This window comes from Cervus elaphus, chromosome 18, assembly GCF_910594005.1.
Source record: "Cervus elaphus chromosome 18, mCerEla1.1, whole genome shotgun sequence".
NCBI classification, from domain to species: Eukaryota; Metazoa; Chordata; class Mammalia; order Artiodactyla; family Cervidae; genus Cervus; species Cervus elaphus.
The window spans coordinates 74128274-74151458 of record NC_057832.1 but is presented as its reverse complement, the minus strand read 5'-3'; the positions used below and the strand labels follow the sequence as shown (position 1 = coordinate 74151458).

Below are 23185 nucleotides of genomic sequence, written 5' to 3'. Positions count from 1 at the left end.
AGAGATGTTTTCACTCTACGATCTGAAAACCAGAAGACCTCCTTGAACTCAATGTTGTTTTGGAAAAGTGTTTTCTAATTTAAAAGACTAAAGTCTCATCTCTGCTGCCCTGTAGGCCAAGTGTCTCCTTTGCCAAGAAGCCACCATATCCTTAATTTAAAAATAACATTTGAAAGAGTATTGCTTTTTAGAGAGGACTATAGACTATTTTTTATTTGTTTAATGCTTATCTCAAAGTACTTATTTGGTCCTTACACTTATGCAAATCAGGGAAGAAGGAACACGCTTTACATTTTTATAGAAGGGGAAATGGATGACCATTAAAACCAGAACTAGAGACCTGTTCTCCCAACTGTTAAGCTATTCTTCTCTGATGACAGCATTTCTAACATGCCAGGTGAAGCTTTTCCAGTGAGCACTGTAAACTTTGAGAATCCCACATGCAGAAGATATTTTATTCCCGTACCATAATAAGGCCTGAACTTCTCTTGAGGCTCAGCTGGTAAAGAATCCGCCAGTAATGCAGGAGACCTGGGTTCGATTCCTGGGTTGGGAAGATCCCCTGGAGAAGGGAAAGGCTACCCACTCCAGTAACAGTTGGACAGAAATTTCTCCTGCCCTTTTCTTCCCTTCCTATTTTAGTTGGTAATATTTTTCTCAAAGTGTCAAGATAATGATTTCATCCGTAGACACAATAAATATGCTGCTGCCAAGCCATGTCTCCATCTTTTGCTTGAGCAGTTGGCATGACCCCTGATATGTATGTTTTCTATTTCCTCCCCATAGCAACACCAAAACAATGGTATTCAGCATTACCTTTGGCCTTGGAAATACCAAGATACCTAAGACGTAGTTCCTATCTTTGAAACTTCAAGGAGCCCATGGTCCAGTGAAGGGGGACACATCGACATGTGTAAGAAAATTGCCAGAGTCCCCAATGCTGTAATAAAATTGTGAACAAAGTACTATTGGAGCAGTTAGCTCTGACAAAGGGAGAAGAAAATCTGTGCAGAGAAGTTGGCACCTGAGTGTGTTTTAAAGGATTGGTGGGCATTTTCCAGGTGGCGAAAGCCATCACATGCAGCCTGCATAGCATGGGCAAACACACAGAGATATAAAGGATATGTAACAATGTCACAAATGCAGTGTGAGCAAAGGGTAGGATTCGTAGAACTGATTGGAGGATGAGATGGAGAACTGGACTCCATAGCAAAGAGCCTTTAGGAAAGGAGCCTGTGTGAATCAGGGAGTGATGCCGTGTCGTCTGAGAGGTGAGACTTCCAGTGAGTGTATCAGGCTTGGCTGTCAGTGAAGTGTGCTCGCTGCCGTGGGACAGGATGTGCCAGGTGACAGAGCTGATGATGCCTCCTGGCTGCAGGTTGTTTGAGATTCGAGCAGAACTTCAAGCTGGACAGGGAACTAGAGGCGCCAGAACTTGAACCAGGCATCCTTATCTGGCCCAAGTTGCAGCAGTTATTCCTACTGTGAAAATCCTTTAACTCATCTGAAGTCTCAGAAGCAAAACTAGATCAGAAAGGATGTGTCTTGTAGACTTGTTCCCTGTGGCCCTCTCTAGTCGGTACATTATTTCCTCAGTGATTCTCAGAACAGCATTTTAAGAGTATTCACAGTCCCAGGGGAAAAGTGACCACCTCAGCCTTAGAAAGTAAGAAACATCCTCCTTATAAAATCTCTTGTTGTTTGTTGTTGTTCAGTCGCTAGGTCATGTCTGAGTTTTTGCCACCTGGTGGACTGCAGCAAGCTGGGTTCCTCTGTCCTTCACTATCTCTTAGAATTTGCTCAAATTCATGTCCACTGAGTTGGTGATACTATCTAGACATCTCATCCTCTGCCGCCCCCTTCTCCTTTTGCCTTCAATCTTTCCCAGCATCAAGGTCTTTTCCAGTGATGATATAATAGATTCGAGAGGTGGTAGTTTATTTTATAAAATGACTCGTTATTTTATAACATTGATTATGGATTTCCACTGAATAATAACCTCCTTTTGTATCCTTAAAGCATAGCTCGATTTTTCCAAAATTAGAGATGCCATTTTTCAGAAGCATAGCTGTTATATAAAATGAGGCTTGCTTATAAATGTGTAATTAATATCATGTATTTTTAATTAGCCTCATTCTTCTTTTAGCTAATTCAAGACAGAAAAAAAAAGAAAACATGAAATCAATATTTTCTCCTTTCACTCTTGGGAACCACGGGACAATGATTTTTGTGGCATTTAGTGATAATTTAAATGCCTGAGTCAGTGATAAATATTACCAATATCTTTATTTATATCCTTTCACCTAATACTGTTCAGTTATTATAATGAATTCAATGATTTGGGAACAAATTTGTGATTCAGTAAGAGTCTTATAGAAGGAAATCAATTTCTGAGCTCATTGTAGATATGACTTAGTAGTTTTCATATGAGGTTGTGGTTAAAGTTTATCTTGGTTTTACAACACTCATGGACCATATGCATTCACCCTTTAAGCATTTCATGTGTGTGCCTGCTAAGTCACTTCAGTCGTGTCTGACTCTTTGCGACCCTATGGTCTGTAGCCCACCAGGCTCCTCTGCCCATGGGATTCTCCAGGCAATACTGGAATGGGTTGTCGTGCCCTCCTCTGGGGGATCTTCCGAACCCAGGGATCGAACCCGAGTCTCTTACATCTCCTGCATTGGCAGGCAGGTTCTTCTGCCACTAGTGCCGCCTGGGAAGCATTTCAGCAGATAATTAACTGTCACATCCAGTCAGACCTGAACAGATTGAGCTTCAGGAGGTGTGGTTGGCACGTGTGTATCTCAGGTGTGGGAAGCCCTTCATGTCACCTGTGTGAAAGGTGAATGGTGCTCAGCTCCATTTCTGTCTCCTTCGTGTGTCAACTCCAGTCCTAAGTAGAGTGCCATTTTCAGCCTGCTGAGATGAACTGGGTCTACAGAAGAAAGAGCCTTCTCAGTAGAGGACACAACTCCCATCTATGTGGGGCAGGGCATTTCATCATCCTGGTTGTTAAAGAACAGGGCTATTCAGACTTCAGTGAGCACAAAATCTCTTGTTGGCAAGAGACTCAAAAATTCCAATTTAGTAGGTCTGAGGTGGAGACCACGCACTCTTAAAACATTCTAGAGCTACTCAAGGTGTGGTTCCCAGATCAGCACTTCAGGCCCCACCTGGAAATTTGTTAGAAATGCAGAATTTCAGGCCCCACCCTAGACCTATTGAATCAGAATCACATTTTAACAGGACCCCTTGGGCAATTTATCCTCCATCACTGTTGGGAAACACTGCTCCAGACCACTGATCCCCAGAGGACCAAGGTTTAGGTATCACTAAGGAAGCCTGAAATGAGTTTGGATGGTATACAGGTGAACATTTTATTTTAATAATCATTAAGTTGATTTTTATTATCACTATCTATTGATGGCAAGTGGTATTGACTTCCATTTATGGTAATAATTTAAAGTTTCTTTTGCAAAGTAACAATTAACTGAAAGTTAATTCAGGTGGTGTGTGGATGTGGTTAAAAACTATAAAAGTCATAGGTTTACAAGTGATTTAAGTTAATATGATGCTTAAGAGCGTGGACTCTGGAGCCTGACACCTCAGATTTGAATGCCAGCTCTTCCAGTAATTCACTCTGTTACTTTAAGCAGGTTTCTTAACCTCTCTGGGCCTCAATTTCCTCATCTGAAAGATAGCAGTAATGGTATTATCCATCTGATTAGGATACTGTGGGGCTTAAACGGGTTTATATATGAAAAGAGTTAAGGATAGGGCCTGGCACATAGCAAGGGTTGTGTCAGGACTAACTTATCTTACTATAATCTAGAACACCAGTGTTCAAGAATTTATTTTATCCTGTGCTTTTTATTTCCCCCTGCCCTATCCCCTGCTTCCTTTCCTACTCAGATCAACATGCCCCACTACCCCCAAAAGGCTAACTATTCTAGGAATTTTGTACTATTGAGGGTGAGAGCACCAACTTCCACTTGCCCAATAAGTGGGCAGTCTTCACTGAGCAAGGTGGAGGGTGGGGCATGAGAGCTTCCAGGTGGGAAGTCCCAGGAGAGGACTCTGCCCAGAGAATTCGCTCTGAAACAATGAGGAAGTGACAACAGAAAGTGACCACTTGTAAATCATTTTCGCCATTACCTGGAGAGAAGATTTTTTAAAGTTCTTTATTCTTTTACTTATAGCTTTGGCAGTTTTACCACATATTTTTAGAGAACCTCTTTGTGTGTGCCTTATATGCTCATGCACTCGGGTTGTGATTTCCTGGCCGCGAAGCACCTTTGATAAATAAATGACTGATTGATAGTGTCAGGACCCTGCTGAAACCTTGATGTGAGAGATGAATGGCCTCACAGGGTTCTCCCACCTGCATTAGTTCAGAGGTGACAAATCTCTCTTCTCTTTTCCCGACTTCATAACCAAAGAAACAAGGGATTCAGTTGGACAGTGTCAAAACATAAAAAGTTATGAGTGCCCAGAGAACCTTATTTTCAGATTCCTATTCTAATATATTTTTAGAACCAGCAAAAGACACTTTTGTCAAATAGTAGCAGTAATCCTTGCTTATATGTTAAAAAATAGGCACATTTTCTATTTGTGAACAGCTGTGATCTGACAAACTATTCTCGGGGAGAAAAGTGATTATGACAAGATCAACTCGTGTGTAAAATTGTCGACCATGAGTTATTCCTCTCCGAAATAACTCAAAAAGCTCAGCTGGTATACATACATATTTAACTTTTTAATATAAAAACATAGGCAAGTTCAGTCCATCTCTCTCTGTGAATGAGGACAGATTGATCAAGTAGGGAATGAAGGGGAGGGGAGGGGAGGGGTACATGAGAAAGTTCATCACCTGTACAAGCAGGCATCAGTTCTTCTGCCCCAGCCCCACCCCTCACCGGCTCCCTGTAAAGCAGTTGGCTTCTGGCATCTTGTGTGTCCTTGGATGACCTGCAGACATGTTCTGTTGACCCACTGGTTTTCAAAAATGCTTTTATTTGGTTTTACTTCAAAATTGGGTTTCACACGAAAGTCTGGATATGGAGACTTTGGGGGGAAAAAAATGGGAAGATCTGGTCAATACTGGACTTGCATAACCATTGCATATCAAGCAGCCAGAGTTGAGGGAGCGCTCCTGCTTCAGGCCCAGGTCTTCTCTCCCATTGGCCTGACTTCTCCACACCTTACCTTCCACTGTTTCCTCACCTCTGAGTCCATGGTCACAGTGGTCAGTTCTCTGCGTGCAAGTGGTGCTAGGAACAGGAATTCATGTCTTCTGGCTGAGGGAGGCAGGACTCACAATAGAAGAAATTCCTCAGGCTTAGGAAAAGTGTTCAAAAGATGGTAAACGGCCACATGCCAGATGTCCCACCTCGACCCAAGGAAGGAGACACTTGCAGAATAGTGTCTCGAAGCCCCTCTGTGGTTCCAGCCTTTTCTTATTCTCTTCCAAACATGTGAAGTCTCCCAGCTACTTGCACTCTTTTACTTCTGTTATCTCTGCTGATGTGCTCCTTCTTCAACAGGAACCGACTCTTACAGCCACCTTTCTACCTGTTGAAAAATGCAATAGTTTCTATGAAATGTTTATTTATTGTCCCCCTTCCTTGTGTTTGAATTGATGATAACATTCCTTGGCACTCCACACCTCTCTTGGGGCATTTATTCTCCTCCACCTTTTATTATAATTATTGTGGCAGTGAAGGAAGGGGTGTGATAAGATAAATGCAGCTTCAGTTAAGTGTCTGCTTTGTGTCAGGACCTGTATTATATTCTTTGTTTTAATTGTGATAACAAACTAAGAATTAAGCATGGTAACTATTTTACAAATAAAGTGAGACGGGTTAAGTATGGGGTTGGCCAAAAGGTCCATTCGGGTTTTTCATAACATTCAATGGGAAAAACCCGAATGAACTTTTTGACCAAGTCAGTAACTTTACTGAAGCCACACAACTGGGAAAAAGCAGTGGCAGAAGTAGAACCCAGGTCTGATTGTAAGACCAGCACTGTCCCCCATAGTCAGAGTCTCATATGTTGACAGTGCTCTATATTCCATTTGCCACCCTCTCCTCTAACGGTGTTGGACTATCTTACCTACATCTTGATGCTGATTTTCAGGATTATTTCATGAGTTGGGAGAAAATATGAAAGCCTTTGAGAATCTGGCTTTTTTTATCCTAATCACTTTTAATACACTACAGAGCAAAATGACATTTTTTAATGTATTGGGAGAGCGCAAAGCATCAGAGAGCTCAGGGTACAGCTTGTGACTTCCTGGAGCTCTGCATTCTTAACTGTCAGATTTTAACAAATTATGCTCTAGATAATTGCTTAATTATTATATCTGTCAAGAAAAAGCCTTTACCACCATCAAGTGCTAGATGTAAAAAATATGCTTTCATGTTAGAGCTTGAAAAATCATTCCTTTGATTTCAGCGAGACAGAAGCCCAGTGACACCTGGTCACTCTCAGATTTGTAAAGGTAAACCTAGATGGAAAATAAAGGATGCTAAGGTTAGAGGGGGAGCACATGGAAGAGTTATACTTTCCTGTAGAAGGTCCTTTTCACCCGAGGGTCTCAGAAATACTTCAAGATATTTGCAAGATGGAAGCAGAGAAGTAATATGATCTGAATTATATCAAGTTAATAAAACAAATGCAGTTTTTTTTTTTTTTTTTTTTTTTGGTGGAAAGGTCTTGTATATAGTTTTGTTCATTTCAACGAATGTGGGGAGCTGCGCTCACTGAAGCCTATGGGGAAAGGCATCTGTGCCTGGAGGAAGGCGCATGGCTCCCACACAAATGCAGTTTTGAATCAGAAAGGACAGGGCTCTTATGAAGCTCTGATACTCTTTCTGAAACTTAGTAGATACTACATAAACTCTCTGAGATGAAATTTGGTTCTTTATGGAAATGTCAATGTCTACCACAGAATTGTTGAAAGGATTAAATAAAACAGTCCTGAGTACGTATAGGGGATTCAAAAAGTCACAACAAAAAGGGGTCAGTCCTCATTATCCATGGGTTCCACAGTTTGCTAATTACCTATTCTGTACACTTATCCTTCCTGCTTCATCATATCCAGGTTCCCAGCTGAAGTTGAACAAGGCAGCACTCTGCCTTCTGGTTACAACTTTCACCCAGTAAACAAGTGTCCTGTTCACATTCTACTTACCACCATGTTTTTCAAAATGTTGTGCATGTTGTTGGTGATTTCGTTTCCGTGTCCCCCCAATTGTAGTGAAGTGATGCTTAGTGCTCCTGAATGCAGGAAGGCTATGATGTGCCTTATGGAGAAAAATATAAAGAGCTTCCCAGGTGGTGGTAGTGAAAAGTAATCTGCCTGCCAATACAGGAGACACACGGGGCATGAGTTTGATCCCTGGGTTGGGAAGATCCCCTGGAGGAAGAAATGGCAACCCACTCCAGTATTCTTGCCTGGGAAATTCCACCGGCAGAGGAGCCTGACAGGCTACAGTCCATGGCCGCAAAGAGTCAGACATGACTGAGCAATTGAACACACACACACACACACACACACACACACACACACACAGAGGCAAGAATTATAAAACAGTCTATATGAAACAAGGTATCTTTAATGAGAAACACAAGTATATAAAACAAAGCTATATGTTTATCAGCTGACAAAAATCTTGTTACCAGAGGCTCTCATAAGCCTAATCCTGTATCTTTTCTAGGAGTGGTGGTTCAGGTATTTGCTAACTCAGTCTTCATGGCAACTATACCATGAATAATGAATGAAAATCAGCTCTAAACATGGTTATGGGAGGAAGGTGAAGAAGGAGAGGTAAATAGGAAGGTTGGGATTGACATAAACATACTACTATTCATATATGTAAAATAGATAACTAATAAGGATCATGATGCAAATGGTAAACGCTGTTGGTAAATCAAAAATAAAAGCTAGAATACTATAAATGAATTGGGATTTTACATTGAAGAAACAGAGGCACAGGCCTTGTTCCAGTCTTCCAGTGACTAGAAGGACAGAAAAACAAAATTACGCTTGCTTACGTCTGAGGTTTATTTCTATTTCTAGATTTTAAAACATTCACAGACATATGCATGCAAGCACATGCTACAGAGCAATGCCATATTTATCTGGAGATCAGACATCCTACAATATTAACTCTTTGAAACATAACTATATTTGCAGAATCATACCCCAAAGCCCTCCATGCAGCAAATACTGGATATAAAGCCTTTGGGGAGAAGTGTCAGGCTCCCACCCAGATGATTGTGTAGAGCCAACAACAGAAGAACAGCAGGAAAAGTAAGAGTGACAACAGAAGGAAGCAGGAAAATAACTAATGCCCATGTAAGCCTGGCTGAGGGCTGGCAACCTGAGTGACCATTGAGCCTGCAACATTCAGAAAAAGTTGAATTTCATTCCATTTGCTCTGCTTAGGAAAATGGGAGTATGTGCAGAATACTTTTAAATTGCATCCAAAATGATAGATGTTTAATGCTTAAAGAGGTAGAATCTGTTACTTGAAATAGTTGTTATGGAATGAGTGTTGCTATTTATGTATTAACATGTTCTATTATATTGAGACATAAATAGCTAAATTTTTATCAGTTTTGTTACCTAATTCTGTCTAAAATCTGGCTATTTCTTTCAGTCTCCAGCAGTAGACACAATGCCTGCCTCACAGTGGGTATTCTGTATTTATTGAAAGAAGAGTGAATGGCAAGTGAATCAAACTACCCATAAAATCCGTATGTTTGTGTGACGTGTGCATGAATAAAGACATCCAAGTTTAAAACTCTGCCTTTTCTCCTTTCCAGAGCAGAGACCGTTGTCTTGGGACCATTCGTAAGAAAGAGACACCCACGCCGTGACATATGCCAGTGCCGCCACCTCCTCCTCCTCCTCCTCTGCCTCCACCTCCCCCGCCTCTGGGGGCTCCTCCCCCTCCCCCACCATCAGCACCCCCGGTAAGACCTGTTTGGGTTTTTTTCTGTCTGTTTTACTGGAATACGCTTGAGCAGGTTTTAAGTGTTCAAAATCAGCCATCACCCAGCTCCTCTAGGGCAGGTGGCATCTTAGGTAGCTAGCTCTATGGTGCCAGGGTCTAACTCCAAACCAGTCTGGCCACGTATTTCCCTCCCAGTTCTTTGGCAGCCCCCACCCTCTACCCTAGCGTCCTCTACAGATGTCTACGTGATTTTTAATTCATGCTGCTCAATATAAGCTTCCTGAATCTCCCTAATCAACTCTTCCATCTCACGGGAAACCTCAGTTGAGAGGCTGCAATGAGTCAAGGAGGCCTGCTCACATCAAGTTCCCGGTTGTGATCTGAATGTTGATAACAGTAGCTTGGGCTTCAGCCGCCCGGTTCTGGGACCAAGTAAGAGAAGTGGCATACGAAATGCCACAACAAAATGTGCGAAGTCATTTCAGTTGTGTCCAACTCTTTGCAACCCCATGGACTTTGCCCACCAGGCTCCCTCTGTCCATGGGATTCTCCAGGCAAGGATACTGGAGTGGGTTGCCATGCCCTTCTCCAGAGGATCTTCCCGAACCTGGAATCGAACCCTTGTCTCTTATGTCTCCTGCGCTGGTAGGCAGGTTCTTTACCACTAGTGCCACCAACATCTCTAAATGAAATCTCCCCTCCTGCACAAGACTGAATTCGGTCTGTTTCAGTGTGTGTTGCTGATACTATCTCTTGGTGTAATAGTTTGCTTTGAGTTTAGAAGGAGAGGCACAGGAAGTGGTTATTGTGTTTTAGAACAGGCCGTCTTACCCTTAGCACTGTGGACACTTGTGGCCAGGTCATTTTGTGGGGGCGCTGTCCTATGCATTGCAGGTTGTTTAGCAGCATTCCTGGCCTCTACCCACTAGTCACACCCCCAATTATGACCATCGAAAATGTCCCTAAACATCGCCAAATGCTCCCTTGAGGGCAAAATCTTCTCACTTCCCTTGCTTTCAGAAGAATGTTCATGCTTAATGCTCATCTCAAGCCCTTCCTCAGAGGAAACCCCAGGGCACTTCTCATGTCCTCATCCTCCAACTCAGAGCCAGGTCTGGCGCAAGAACCGCCGCTCCTGTTTTCAGTGGAAGATGAAAGATACAGATGCCATGGCGATAAGGCGTGCAGAGGCAGGGCTGCCCAGGGGTGATGTGAGCCAAGTCAGCAACAGCCAGGAATACAGCCTTACCTGCCATTCTCTTCCCCCACCCAGGTGCACTCCTCCCCTCAGATCCGCAGATGACATGACCATGGCAGTATAGGTTATGAAGGGAGGGCCTGAGACCCTGCTGCCACAGATACTGGCCATGGTGAGAGCAAGGGTGTGCCTGAGGTCACAGGTCACCCCATGACGTTTGCCTGGCACCTTGACCATATCTGAAGTGCAGGGGCATAGACCTGCCGGAAACTTGGCCCTTGCCCTTGAAGACAGCGGAAAGAAAGCACGAACATACTGTGAGTTGTATCTGAAAGCTCTCTGACCAATACATAGAAAGAATAAGAATGAGTACTGAAGTTCCACTGCTGAATTGGACACAAGGAAAGCATGGAATGGACAGTTTATAAGTGAAAGAAACATAACGTAAAACTATAATATGGGTCTTACACAGACCTGCTGGTCCTGAAGAAGCACAACTTAAAATAACTTCAAGTACCACGATATACCCATAGACTTAGCTAGAATAAATAAACTTACCAAAACCTATATTGTTGGGGATTTGGGAAAATAAGCCCTTTTAAACATGGCTGAAAAGTGAAAGTGTTAGTTGCTCAGTTGCGTCCAACCCTTTGCAGCCCCATGGACTGTAGCCCTCCAGGCTTCTCTGTCCATGGGATTTCCCAGGCAAGAATACTGGAGTGAGTTCCCATTTCCATCTCCAGGGGATCTACCCAATCCAGGGATCAAACCCATGTCTCCTGTGTCTCCTGCACTGCAGGCAGATTCTGTGCTGGTGACATTCAAATACGGGACTCAAATGTTAAATGAGTCCTTCTGGAGTATTCTGACAAAAAACACCAAACCTGAATGTACCCCTTTCTCCTCTGACAATCAAGTAGTTTCATTTTTGAAACTGACTCAAGAATTTAACCCTGAAGGAACCAAGAAAGAATTTATACAAAGGATGTGCACAGCAAAGCTATTTATTCTAGTGAAAAATTAAATCGTAAATGATTTGTGAGAACTAAATGAACTACATTGTCAAGCTGTTAATTAAAAATTACATTATGCCATATTGTTAATTAAAAATTACATTTGTAACTATGCTGATTATAGAAAGTAGATATGGAATGATGAATTAAAAGCAATGCATATGTTGTGCACCATGAATCAGCTATATATGTAGTAAATAGAAAAGATCAAGAGAATTTTGAATGTTGATAGTAAAATTTTACTTTTCATTAGGGAATTCTTTTTCTTTTACGATGGTTAGGTTCTTATAAACAAAAATAATTCCACATTTGGATAATTTTTTGCATTTCCTCTCTCATTTCTAAATTGTTTTTGTTATGCCTCTTATGGAGGAACTAATCAATTTAAGAGGAAACTAGCCAAGTAAACTTAAATATTTTTAAAACACATCTTTTTACAATCTGGGAAAAATATTTATAACGCATATATTAGGCAAAGAATTAACAGCGTTAGCATATAATGGATCTTATAGATCAATATGGAAAGATGAGTAGAAAAATGAGCCCAGGATGTGACCAGGTAGGATAAATACAAATGTTTCAACCTCACTACAATTGAATAAACACAAGTCAAAATAATTAGAAACCATTTCATCCACCAGTTTGGTGATGGAACTTTTTAAATGTTGCCTTGAGTGTTAGGAATCAGGCACTTCTCACTTTTTTTTTAGTGGTTTATTTATTTACTGACCCCCTTCCCACTTATTCACCCCCATCACACACAAGGCTGGATGACTTAAGAAGCCTGTGACATGATGAATGGGCTTTAGGTTCTTTTGGTTCTAATGCTTGTTTTCCAGGTAAGCCACAAAGGCACTTATATATCAGGCACTTATTACTCTTAATAGGAGCAAAAATTGGTATAATTCCCTAAAACACAATTTGTTAATATGGATCAAATCCCTTTAAAAAGTGGATGACCAAGTTTCACTTCAACTAATTTCCTTTAAGTAACTCATCATAGTATACAGAAATATTTATCTATAGCATATTAATGAAAGCAGTACTTATGATAGCAACCAAAAAAATAGAAACAATCTAAATATTTAAAACCAGAAGGTTCACTAAAAAATGATTATGTAATCCACAAAACAGTATTCTAGGTACCCATTGAAAATCATATCAAATTTATTTTGTGACTTCCAATATAATGATTGACTCAGGCAAGGATCATGCATCAAACCTAAAACCACATAGTGGAAGATTTGGGGAACAGAATAAACGGAGGATCCCAAGTATAACTCACAGACTACTTCTCATTACAAAGCGGAAAATGTACCTTTGATATGGATCAAACTTCGTATCACCTGTCATTATCACAAGCCTTTTGCTGTGATGAAGAAATTCACAGCAATACCCTGCAGTAACCTGCCAAAAATGAGTGTTCTTTGAGCAGGCAACTAGACACATCCAGAATGTGGGACCTTCTACAATAGAGGCTGCCATCTAGAGCAGAGCCCGTGGTCAAGTTTTAGTACAGCCCTTGAGCTAAGAATGGTGTTTGCATTTTCCAGTGATTGGGAAAAAATCAAAAGAAAAATAATGTTTCATGACACATGAAAAATATATGAAATTCAAATTTCAGTCAATAAATAAAATTTTATTAGACCACAGCCATGCTTATTAAGTTACATATTGTCTCCGGCTGTTTCTATGCTACAGTGACGGAGCACCAATTAAACAATTTGTTATTCCCCTTAAAAAGATTTCCCTTAAAAAAAAAAGAAGATTTCCCTTTTCCCTAGTTGACCTGTGTTTTTAAAATTATATACAGTTATTATATTTTGAATTCCATCAATAAAAATTTAGTGGAAATGTGTGGAGTTTTTTGTTTTAATACTTACAGAATAGGCTTCCTAGGTGGCACAGTGGTAAAGAATCTGCCTGCCAAGCAGGGGATGCAGGAGACACAGTTTCAATCCCTGGGTTGGGAAGATCCCCTAGAGAAGGGAATGGCAACCCACTCCAGTATTCTTGCCTGGAGAATTCCATGGACCGAGAAGCCTTGCAGGCTACAGCCAATGGGGCTGCAGAGTCAGACACAAGTTAGCGACTAAGCAGGGTTAGGAAATGAAGTTAAACTCTTTGTAGGCAGTGTTCAGGACTTTGAAACATCTATGCTCATGGACCCGCATGGCAGATTTTATTATATGTCATCTTTGCAAGGAGGAGGCATTTTGTGTAATATGTATGATCAGACTTCACCTTAGCTCTGGAAGACCCAGGGATTAGACCAAGGCTAAACATTTAATTTTTTCTCTCCCAACTTCTCATCTTTCCCCTTCACCTCCTCCCCTGGATGTGCATCTATTGGAAATGAGAAAAGGGCTGATGGGGCTTTCTGAAGTCTGGAGCAGGCTCTAACTAAAAACTAGCCCTCATCATCTGTTTTCCCATCTTTTCTTGCCCTGACTTCCCTGTCTTTCGAGCTCCATTCCTTTGTCTCATCCCATTGAAATCCAGTTGTTGTTGTTTAGTTGCTAAGTCATGTCTGACTCTTTGCAAACCCATGGACTGAAGCATGCCAGGCTTCCCTGTCCTTCACTATCTTCTGGAGTTTGCTCAAGCTCATATCCATTGAGTCGTGATGCCACCCAACCATACCATCCTCTGTTGTCCCCTTCTCCTTCTGCCCTCATTCTTTCCCAGCATCAGAATCTTTTCCAATGAGTCGACTCTTTGCATCAGGTGGCCTAAGTATTGGAGCTTCAGCTTCAGTATCAGTCCTTCCAATGAATATTCAGGGTTGATTTCTTTTACGATTGACTGGTTTGATCTCCTTGCTGTCCAAAGGACTCTCAGGAGTTTTCTCCAGCACCACAATTCGAAAGCATCCATTCTTTGGTGCTCAGCCTTCTTTATGGTCCAGTTCTCACATCTGTGGGCTTCCCTTGTGGCTCAGCTGGTAAAGAATCCACCTGCAATGTGGGAGATCTGGGTTCGATCCCTGGGTTGGGAAGATCACCTGGAGAAGGGAAAGGCTACCCACTCCAGTATTCTGGCCTAGAGAATTCCATGGACTGTATAGTCCATGGGGTCGCAAAGAGTTGGATAGAACTGAGTGACTTTTACTTCACTTCACTTCACTTCTCACATCCATACATGACAACTGGAAAAACCATAGCTTTGAGTAAATGGACCTTTGTTGGCAAAGTGATGTCTCTGCTTTTTAACATGCTGTCTATGTTTATCATAGTTTTTCTTCCAAGGAGCAGGCATCTTTTAATTTCATGGTTGCAGTCACTGTCCGCAGTGATTTTGAAGCCCACGAAAATAAGATCTGTCACTGTTTCCACTTTTTCCCCATCTATTTGCCATGAAGTGATGGGACCATATGCTAATCCAGTAACAATATAAAAATTGCCCGCTTGATACCTTGGTCCACTTACAATGGAATTATTGTTGTGTTAGTTAGAGGATGTAACTTTTTAAAAGAGCTAAAGAAAATACAACGGATTTGATTTTTGAAATGCAGCAGAATTTTTAGTGAGCTTTTGTATTCAGATCTACTTTGGCCACTTAGTAGTGTCCAAGAGGTAAGAATGAACTCCTTGAGGGCCTGTAATTTTTTTTTTTTTTTGTCACAATTGTATAACATTGTCTACAAGAGAGAAAAGGACTATACCTGTTTCTGACCAGCTGATAAATTCTTTGGCATGGGGTTGCTGAGACAAAGCCTGACAGTGGGGTCATGGCCACAGCAGTTGTGTTTATTTTAAAAGAAAATTTGCAAATTTTTGTAGCATTGTTTTTAATGTTGTTGTTCCAACTTAAACATTGCAAGGAAGAAACAGTAATCATAGGGGGGACCTGTGTCTTCTTATTTAAAATCAAAAGGGAAATTGGCTTGATAATAATTTAATTTCTATGAAAACCAAAACTCTAAGTAGAAACACATCATGGTGCCAGGTACTCCTCTGCCTGCGTTCCAGGGGGTAACATTTAATACAGTGCTGGAGGGAAATTATATACAAGGAGAAACATATTGTGGCCCCTCACTGTTCTGTCCCCTCGTTACTCTGTGCCAAAGTCTTTATTTGCATTCAGGAGACTCAGTGAGACAATTTTCCTCCTTGTAGTGCGAGGATTGCATGATTCATGGGTGCAGTAGACTTCCCAGTGTCAGAAAATACCAGCTGAGGCTAATATTGGGAGGTTTTCCCACCGTCTCTAGGATGCAGGAGCTCATGTGGTATAAAAAACATGTCAGTCTGTGAAAGGAAATGTGGAAAATGGAGCGATATCTGAAGCCCCAAGGGAGATTCTTTTGGAGTTTTGTTTGCTGTGGTTTAAGAAAAAAGCAGAGGTCGGGGGCCCTAGGTGGAAACAGGCTCAGTAGAATTGCATACCCTATATTCCGGAAAAGGTAATTTGCATGTTGACTGGTGCATTTAGAATAATGAGAGGCTTAAAAATCTTAAATACTGTCACTCAGATTCTCCTGACACTCTGGCACTTTGATTACTGTCATTAATAAGGGATTGAGAACGTTGGTTTACCCAGGGTAGACAGTCACCACTGGGATGAGGAAAAGGCTCGTGCATGAGGCCAAACTATTAGGATAAGATTCAGTTGATGTTCGGTCCCTGCTTAACAGTTTGCAAAAGTGCACGTTTGTCTCCAAGTTATTTTAAGGACATGATTTTCTCTTTCTCCTCTCTGTTTGCACCCTTAAGCAGTAGCACAGCTTCAGTGAAAAACGGAGGCCGTCTGCAGCAGATTTACATGGTCTGCAAGAGAGGTGTGGCAGGACCCGTCACTCATACTTCCAAAGGGCGATTCAGGACAGTATTTAAATATGTTTCTTTTTCACAACTGTCAGGTGGGAGGGGTAGCAAGAAAAAAAGGAGAAGCCCGCAGTGGGGTTCTAGAGGCTGCGATTGTCCATGCAGAATGCCTTGGCGAGAAAAGCCTGCGAGGGTTCGTCAGAGGCCTTTATCAAATGTCACAGGTGCCCAGGAGCCTCAGCCACTGTCACGCAGCATCTGAGCCAGGGTACATGGCAAGAAGCAGCCATGGGCTGTTAGGCCAGAAGGTGGCCCTCAAAACCCTCCACCATCTCAGTAGCAGCAATCACTAGCCTACAAACCGGAGCTTCATTTTATACCTGAAGCTGCTGGCTCTTTGCCTTTGAAATCTTCTACAATTACAGTGTAACCATTCCTAGAAAAACTGCCAGTGAATCACTCCCCCTACCCGGGGGTGTCTTTTCATATGTGCATTGTTGTATGGAGGAGAGCCACTACGATTTGGTGTACCTGGGCCCTTGGGGGCCATGTACCTCTTTCCCCAAACTGCTCTTTCCTTTCTTGTCATAAAAGGGAAAAAACGACCAATTGCAGGCTGTTGCTGGCAGTCGTATATCCAGCCCTGAGCTGGTTGAGAAAGCTGTAAGCCAGTGGCAAGGGATGTTGGGACCCTCCCAGCAAATGGCCAAGCACTCACTTAACGTGGATTGTCTACGTTGGGGGGCTTTCTAGGTGGCGCAGTGGTAAAGAATCTGCCTGCCAATGCTGGAGATGCAAGAGATTTGGGTTCGATCCCTGGGTGGGGAAGATGCTTTGGAGAAGCAATTGGCAACCCACTCCAATATTCTCCTGGAGAATTCCATGGACAGAGGAGCCTGGTGGGCTACAGTCCATGGGGTTGCAAAGTGTTTGACACGACTGAGCACACACATGTTTACAGCAATCCGATGAGATGGGATGATAGCGCAGTTTTGCAGATGGGAAAACTGAGGCACAGAGAGATCTCCAAGGTGCCCAGTGTCATATAGCCAGCACGGGGCAGAGGCTGGCTTCTTCCCCAGGCTCTCTGAATGCCTTGCTGCTCCGTGCTCTGCTGCTTCCAAATGTGTATACAGGTGGAATAAGCAGCCCTGATGACTATGGCCTCCAACACTTATGTGGTCTTTACTGTATGCTTTGTGTTGTTCTAAGGTGCTTAGCACCTAATCGAGTTAAGCCTCACAGTAACACGTTGAGGCAGGTACTGGTGTCATTCTCAGAGTTAACTAAGGCGCGGAGGGGAAGTGACTGAGCCTGGATCACACAGCCAGTCACTGGCAGAGCCATTTGCACACCGGCAAAATGGCGCCAGAATCCCTGTTCTGAGCCATGAAACCAGCTGCCTGTGATGTAGACCTTCTCAGGGGTACCACCACCTCTTCAATCTAAGAGCCAGGAAGTCCATGGTCTCCCATTCTCATACCTGAGACAGAGCTCTCACGTTTCTCCCTGTATGCTGAAGCCTCCTCCTAAGATTGCTCTTTTATTTTTTTCTTGCCTTTTCTTTTCTTTATGGTTCCATCATTTCCCCTCACTTGCTTGTTGGTTTCTTTCTTTTTTTTAATAGAAAAAGCATATTGCAAGGTATCCTCTGAGTAAAGCCCATGTAAAAGCAGAGAATCAAGTTTAAAGAGGCAGGTGCAGTGCAAAGGAACTCAGTTTGATCTTGATCTTGTCATTAGTTTACAGCTAGGCTCTTGATGGGCTCGGGAAAGTGGGGTCTCTGCTAATGCTGCTAGGCACACAGTGGGCACACTTAGTTCAGTGACCCAAGACTGTCCTTCACCTTGACCAAGCTGTCATGCAAATTTACTGAGCTTTTGCTGCACAGAATTACTCAGTATCTGCTTCTGAAGAGTTTAGAACCTGAATCTGGAGATGACTCGGCTTTTAGGGCTTCCTTGGTGACTCAGTGGTAAAGAATCTGCCTGCAATGCAAGAGACATGGGTTCGATCCCTGGGTGGGGAAGATCTCCTGGAGACAGGAATGGCTACCCACTCCAGTATTCTTGCCTGGGAAATCCCATGGAGAGAGGAACCTGGTGGGCTACCGTCCAAGGTGTCTCAAAGAATCAGACACGACTTAGCAACTAAACAACAATAACATGTCACAGAAGTGCTGAAAGTACAGTGGATTATTCCCAGACCAAAACTTTGTCCCTTGCATTGATTCTTCACTGTGTATTTTCTGCATATGAGGTCCTTGACGTCTCATCTTTAAAGAGCCCTTGTGCCCTCTGCATTAGTCACCATTTTCCTAAGCTTACTTCTCTGAGCATCAGGCACTGGATGGGTTTTGCTAATGCTTTGGGATCTCTCCTGAACAGATGAGTCTAGGGATGAAAGGAGCCAGTGAGCAATTAGTGAGTGATTCTGAGACAGGGAGTCTGTGCCATGGTCAGTTCAAGGCACATAGTAAGCACTCAATATCTATCATAACTTCCTGAACTAGTGAGTTGAGTGAAGATATTGTAATTCACAAAGCAAACTCACTGTGAACTAACCACCCAACACGACATCTTCCACCTGTGTAAGCCTTCAAAGCCAGATGCATTCTATGTTGTGTCCTGTCAGAACACTGTCAACACATTCACATGTTACCAAGAATATTTTGTAAAGCAAACTCAGTTAGATCAGAAGTAACACATTCAGGGCTAGCACAAGTTAACACCTGGGTTTTATTTCTAAAATCATAAAATGTCCTTTGGCACAATCCGCCCCATTCTAATTTGTTATTGTTTTTAAAAGAATAGACTTTGGACCTTGGCTTTACATAAAGACTTTTTTTAAAAACCCAGGGAAAGCAACACAGTGTACCCAATCTTGTACATGGTAATAATAGATTCCTATTTGAATAAGGTCTGTTCCCAGTGCAGGAGTGTGAATGTGTTTTCAAGCTGGTGAAAGCAGGACTCCACCTGTACCACAGACGGCATTTAAGACACAAAGGTGAAAAGCATGTCAGTTCCTGTGTCTTCATCCATTCAGCCTCTAGTGTGCCAGGCTGTCAGTTTCAATAGGGATCACGCAATGGTGCAGTGTGGTGTGTTCCTTCAAGCACAGAAACAAAGGCCTGTGGGCTGTAGAGTCCTATAGCTTGGAAACTGAATCTGTGTTATGTCATTTATTAGCTCTGTGGTGTCTAGCAAATTATCAAGCAACTCAGAACCTCAGTTTCCTCATCTGCAAATGGAATAATAACTGCTGCTTCCTAGGGAACAGCCCCTAGAGTGGAAGCTTCAGAAAGGGAGGGATTTTTGTCTGTTTTGCTCAGTATATCGTTAACCCCTGAGCAATGCCTGCATGTAGTAGGCAGTCATCATGTATGTGTTGAATGCACAAATCTGGGGTTGTTGTGAGGTTCTAATGAGATAACAAGAGAAGCTGTTGTTTACCTGCTTAGTAAACGGCATCTACTCTTATCTCAGGGACCAGGAAACAGCTGGGTAAGTAATCAAATCTGGGACAAAGTTGAGGGCAGAGGCTCCTGTGGTTAGTGCTGCAGGAGGTCAGAGACCAGCCGTCAAGATCAAGGCTGGAAGCCTGAGCTTTTCAAAGTGAGGAGTCAGGCCAGCAGTCTGAAAAAAGTCCCCAAATTGGAAGGCCAAGGTTACTGCTTCTAGGTTTAAGGGGTTCCAAGTCCACGGTGCCTGGTACATACCCTTATAGCATGATCTGAAGAGCTAGCTCAGTGATCTGCCTCCTTTCCTCTCACGGGCTCACACTGCATTGAGTGGCCTGAGTCCATAGGGTCCCAGCGTGAGGCACCTGGACTCACCCACAGATTAGAGCAGTGAGCCCTTGGCGATGGAATTGCAGCTCTGATCACAGCATTCGTTGTGATCAGGTGTGTGTGGAGACCCGAGCGGTGGAGGATGTGTCTTATAGGAGCCACTCTAGTGAAATAAATGGCAGCCTGATTCAAATATTTTAAACATTTAGAGGAGGCTCTGTTTTCTCAGCTGCTGTTTGGTTTGTCATTTTATTAGCAGCCTTCGTAGTAGCAGGCCAAGAGGCTGCCTAAGGGTAGGGCACACGTTTCCCTGGAAGGTTTAATGGTGATGCTTGTGCAGGAATTCTAGATGCCCTGGCTCTGAGCACCTCTCTAAAGCAAACAAAGATGTTCTTTGGGCTTTGGGGCGCCTCAGGGATGCTGAGATTCAAATGCTATGGCTTGGCCTTTCTCTTTGTGGCCCAAACTTTCATTTAAAACTCTATTGAAATATTAATATGTCTCACTATGATTATATATTTTTTATTTTCCCTTTTATATCTTGTGATTTTCGCTTTATGTATCTTTGTTTCTTTGTTGTTAAGGTGTCTAATGGTTTATGATGTCTATCTTCTTTGTGAATTGAACCTTTTATCATTAAAAATATTCATCTTTGTTTCACTTTTTAAAAATAAGTAAATTAAAAAAAAAAAAACTCTATTCTGGTTTCTCTTCAGCTCATATAAATCTGTCATCTTTATAAAATTCTACTGTTAGACCAGGAGAATTTAGACACTGGTGGGATATTGTTTGATATGAAGAAATTATAATTAATTTTATTTAATAATATTGTTGCATTTTAAAGAGCATTTTTCTTTGATATCATACAATGTTGGATATATATTTTTAAAATTTATTTAGAATGTATGTTTTTTTAACAAGCGGGGATTTGGAGGGGAAAAGCAGGTTAGGATACAGACAGAACGAGACTGGCTGTGAGTTGATAACTGTTGAAGCTGGATGATGGTACATGGGGACTCATTCTATGACTCAGATTTTGTATATGCTAATGTTCCATAATAAAAAAAATTTTAATGAACATCAGCAACCTCAAAATATGCAAAGTAGAGGTGATTTAACAGAACCAAGCAGGGAATTATGTAGCATGCTTTCACTAATTCCATTGGATGTTTGAGACCAAATAGAACATGGTTTTTAAAAAATATTTATTCATTTATTTATTTGGCTGCATCAGGTCTTTGTTGCATCATGTGGGATCTTTTGTTGGGGCACATGACCTCTAGTTGTGGCACCCTGCTGCTCCAGGGTGTGGGATCCTGGTTCCCTAACCAGTGATCAAACATGACCTCCAGTTGTGGCACCCTGCTGCTCCAGGGTGTGTGGGATCCTGGTTCCCTAACCAGTGATCGAATCTGCATTGCAAGGCAGATTCCCAACCACTGGCAAGTCCCAGCTGTTTAATTTTAAACAGCACATGCTGTTTAATTTTTAAAAAGTAAGACTTATGAAGGCATAGAATCTGCTTAAAATTGCCTATGTTGCCTCCTTCTGCCATATAATCTGGTTCCTGGTTTTCTAGAGATTCATGTTAAGGCTTTTAGCACCACTACCAGCAGAGGTGTCACCTCTAATCATTGAGTTGATTTATGGAATTTTTTTTCCTTCTGAGATTTAGAATTGCAACAGGTGACTTTTTAAAAAAAATCTTCTTTCAAATTACTTTTATTTTTGTATTTATTTTTAATTGGAGGATAATTGCAATATTGCTTGGTTTCTGCCACACATCATCATGAATCAGCCATAGCTATACATATGCCCCCTCCCTCTTGAACCTCCCTCCCCATCCCACCCCAACATGTAACTTTGAATTGGAATGTCAGGGAAGCTGTGAGGCTGGCAGCTACTATCTCCCTTGCTACTTTTTATTGAAATAAGCCTTGAGACCTAACTCAAACACCAGATAACTAACAATGGTTTGTAAAACTATTGCATGTACTGTCCTCTGCCCGGGTGCAAGGACACCCAGTATTCAGCTGCTGTTTCCTCCTCAGACAAAGCACAGAGGATGTGGTGGGAATTACTGAAGCAAAACTTTCCCAGGTGGCAACTCTTCCTAACACGGAGGTCACCCAGATAGGGAAAAATGTTCACCTTCAGCATTCTCTTCGCTCTAACGCAGTGGTTGTCTGCAGAAGGATTGCAGAGGATGGTGAGGGAAAATGACCTTTAAAACCCACTCTGAGGCAAAACCTTTGGCTTTGGAGACAGCTTGGAAAGTGTGTTATGGTTTTAAAAAAAAAAAACCACAAATCTTGTGGGTTCCTGAGTAGGTGACCAGCTATTCTCAAGAGATCAGATCCTAGGCACTCAGGGACTATCTTAAACCTTACATCTGTGAAATACAGATTCTCTTTTTTACCCTTTTGGCATTGCAGACTGTCAGATTTTCTGGCAGATATTATTGGTTTGACTGGAAGCGGGGAAAGTACAATAATGCTGGGACTCAGATCTGTAACAGGGAGGAAGGCTCAGTACACAGGGCACAACCCACTCCTGTAGCTCAGGGGCCCTCCCGCAAAGACGACTGAGGGCTGGTAAATGAGTTGTGCTTTTTGACCACTAACTCACAACTACAGCTAAAAATGCTCACCAAAAGTACATTGTTGTATACAATAGTAAGGATTTAAAAAAGAAGAAGCTGGTTATTAAGGGAGAAAGACTCACTGGAAACGTGCTCTGTCTTTGCTCACTTCTTCAAAGGCCATCATGGAGATCTGGACCCACCCCTGGGAGCACATCACCCTCCTTCCCCACCTGGAGAATCACTGCAGACAGCTAGGGTGGAGTTGGGGAAAAGTGGAAAATCACCAGCAATAATAGTGATGATTCCAGGTGGGGGTTAGAACACAGGCTCTAGGGAGAATATGAGGAACCATTGAGATCACATATGAAAACTCGAAGCACACAACAGCGCATGCATCCTTGTTTAGCTCTTAGATGGAATGAATGGACATATGGCAGCTGTGTTTGGATGCATTGTTCTGGAACGAGTAACTTTAAGGCCAGGAGAACCAGGACCAGCAAGGATCACCCAAGCACCCAGTTCCCTAACCCTCTGTTTGACGTCCAGAGTACTAACCCTCGCCCCACCCACCACCTGCTGTAACTTTTTGGGTGTTGTCACTTTCTAGGTGATGGGTCCCTTACCTTCTTGATTTCAGGAATCAGTGCATTTCACCAAACCTCTGGTTCTCTTTCCTGCCAAATGTAGTTGTCCATTATCACATACTTGGGGTTTCTGCCTTAAGGTTAGGACAGGCCTGGAAAAAAAGAGTACGTTCAAACTCACTTTTTGGCATGGACGCTTTCCCAATTGCAATTAAAATCGTGCGTGCGTGCTCAGTCGCTTCTGTCGTGACTCTTTGCGACCCTATTGACTGTAGCCCACCAGACT

General features: G+C 42.4%; 1 protein-coding gene across 1 annotated transcript in view; it reads left to right on the top strand.

Annotated features, from left to right (window-relative positions):
* The window catches only part of WIPF3 (WAS/WASL interacting protein family member 3), a 78706-nt gene that overhangs the window by 13148 nt on the left and 42373 nt on the right, over positions 1 to 23185 (top strand). The window contains exon 2 of the mRNA XM_043871641.1: positions 8831 to 8980. Coding sequence (XP_043727576.1) covers positions 8888 to 8980 — 93 coding nt within the window. The 5' untranslated portion in view covers positions 8831 to 8887. The remainder of the gene's footprint in view (positions 1 to 8830; positions 8981 to 23185) is intronic.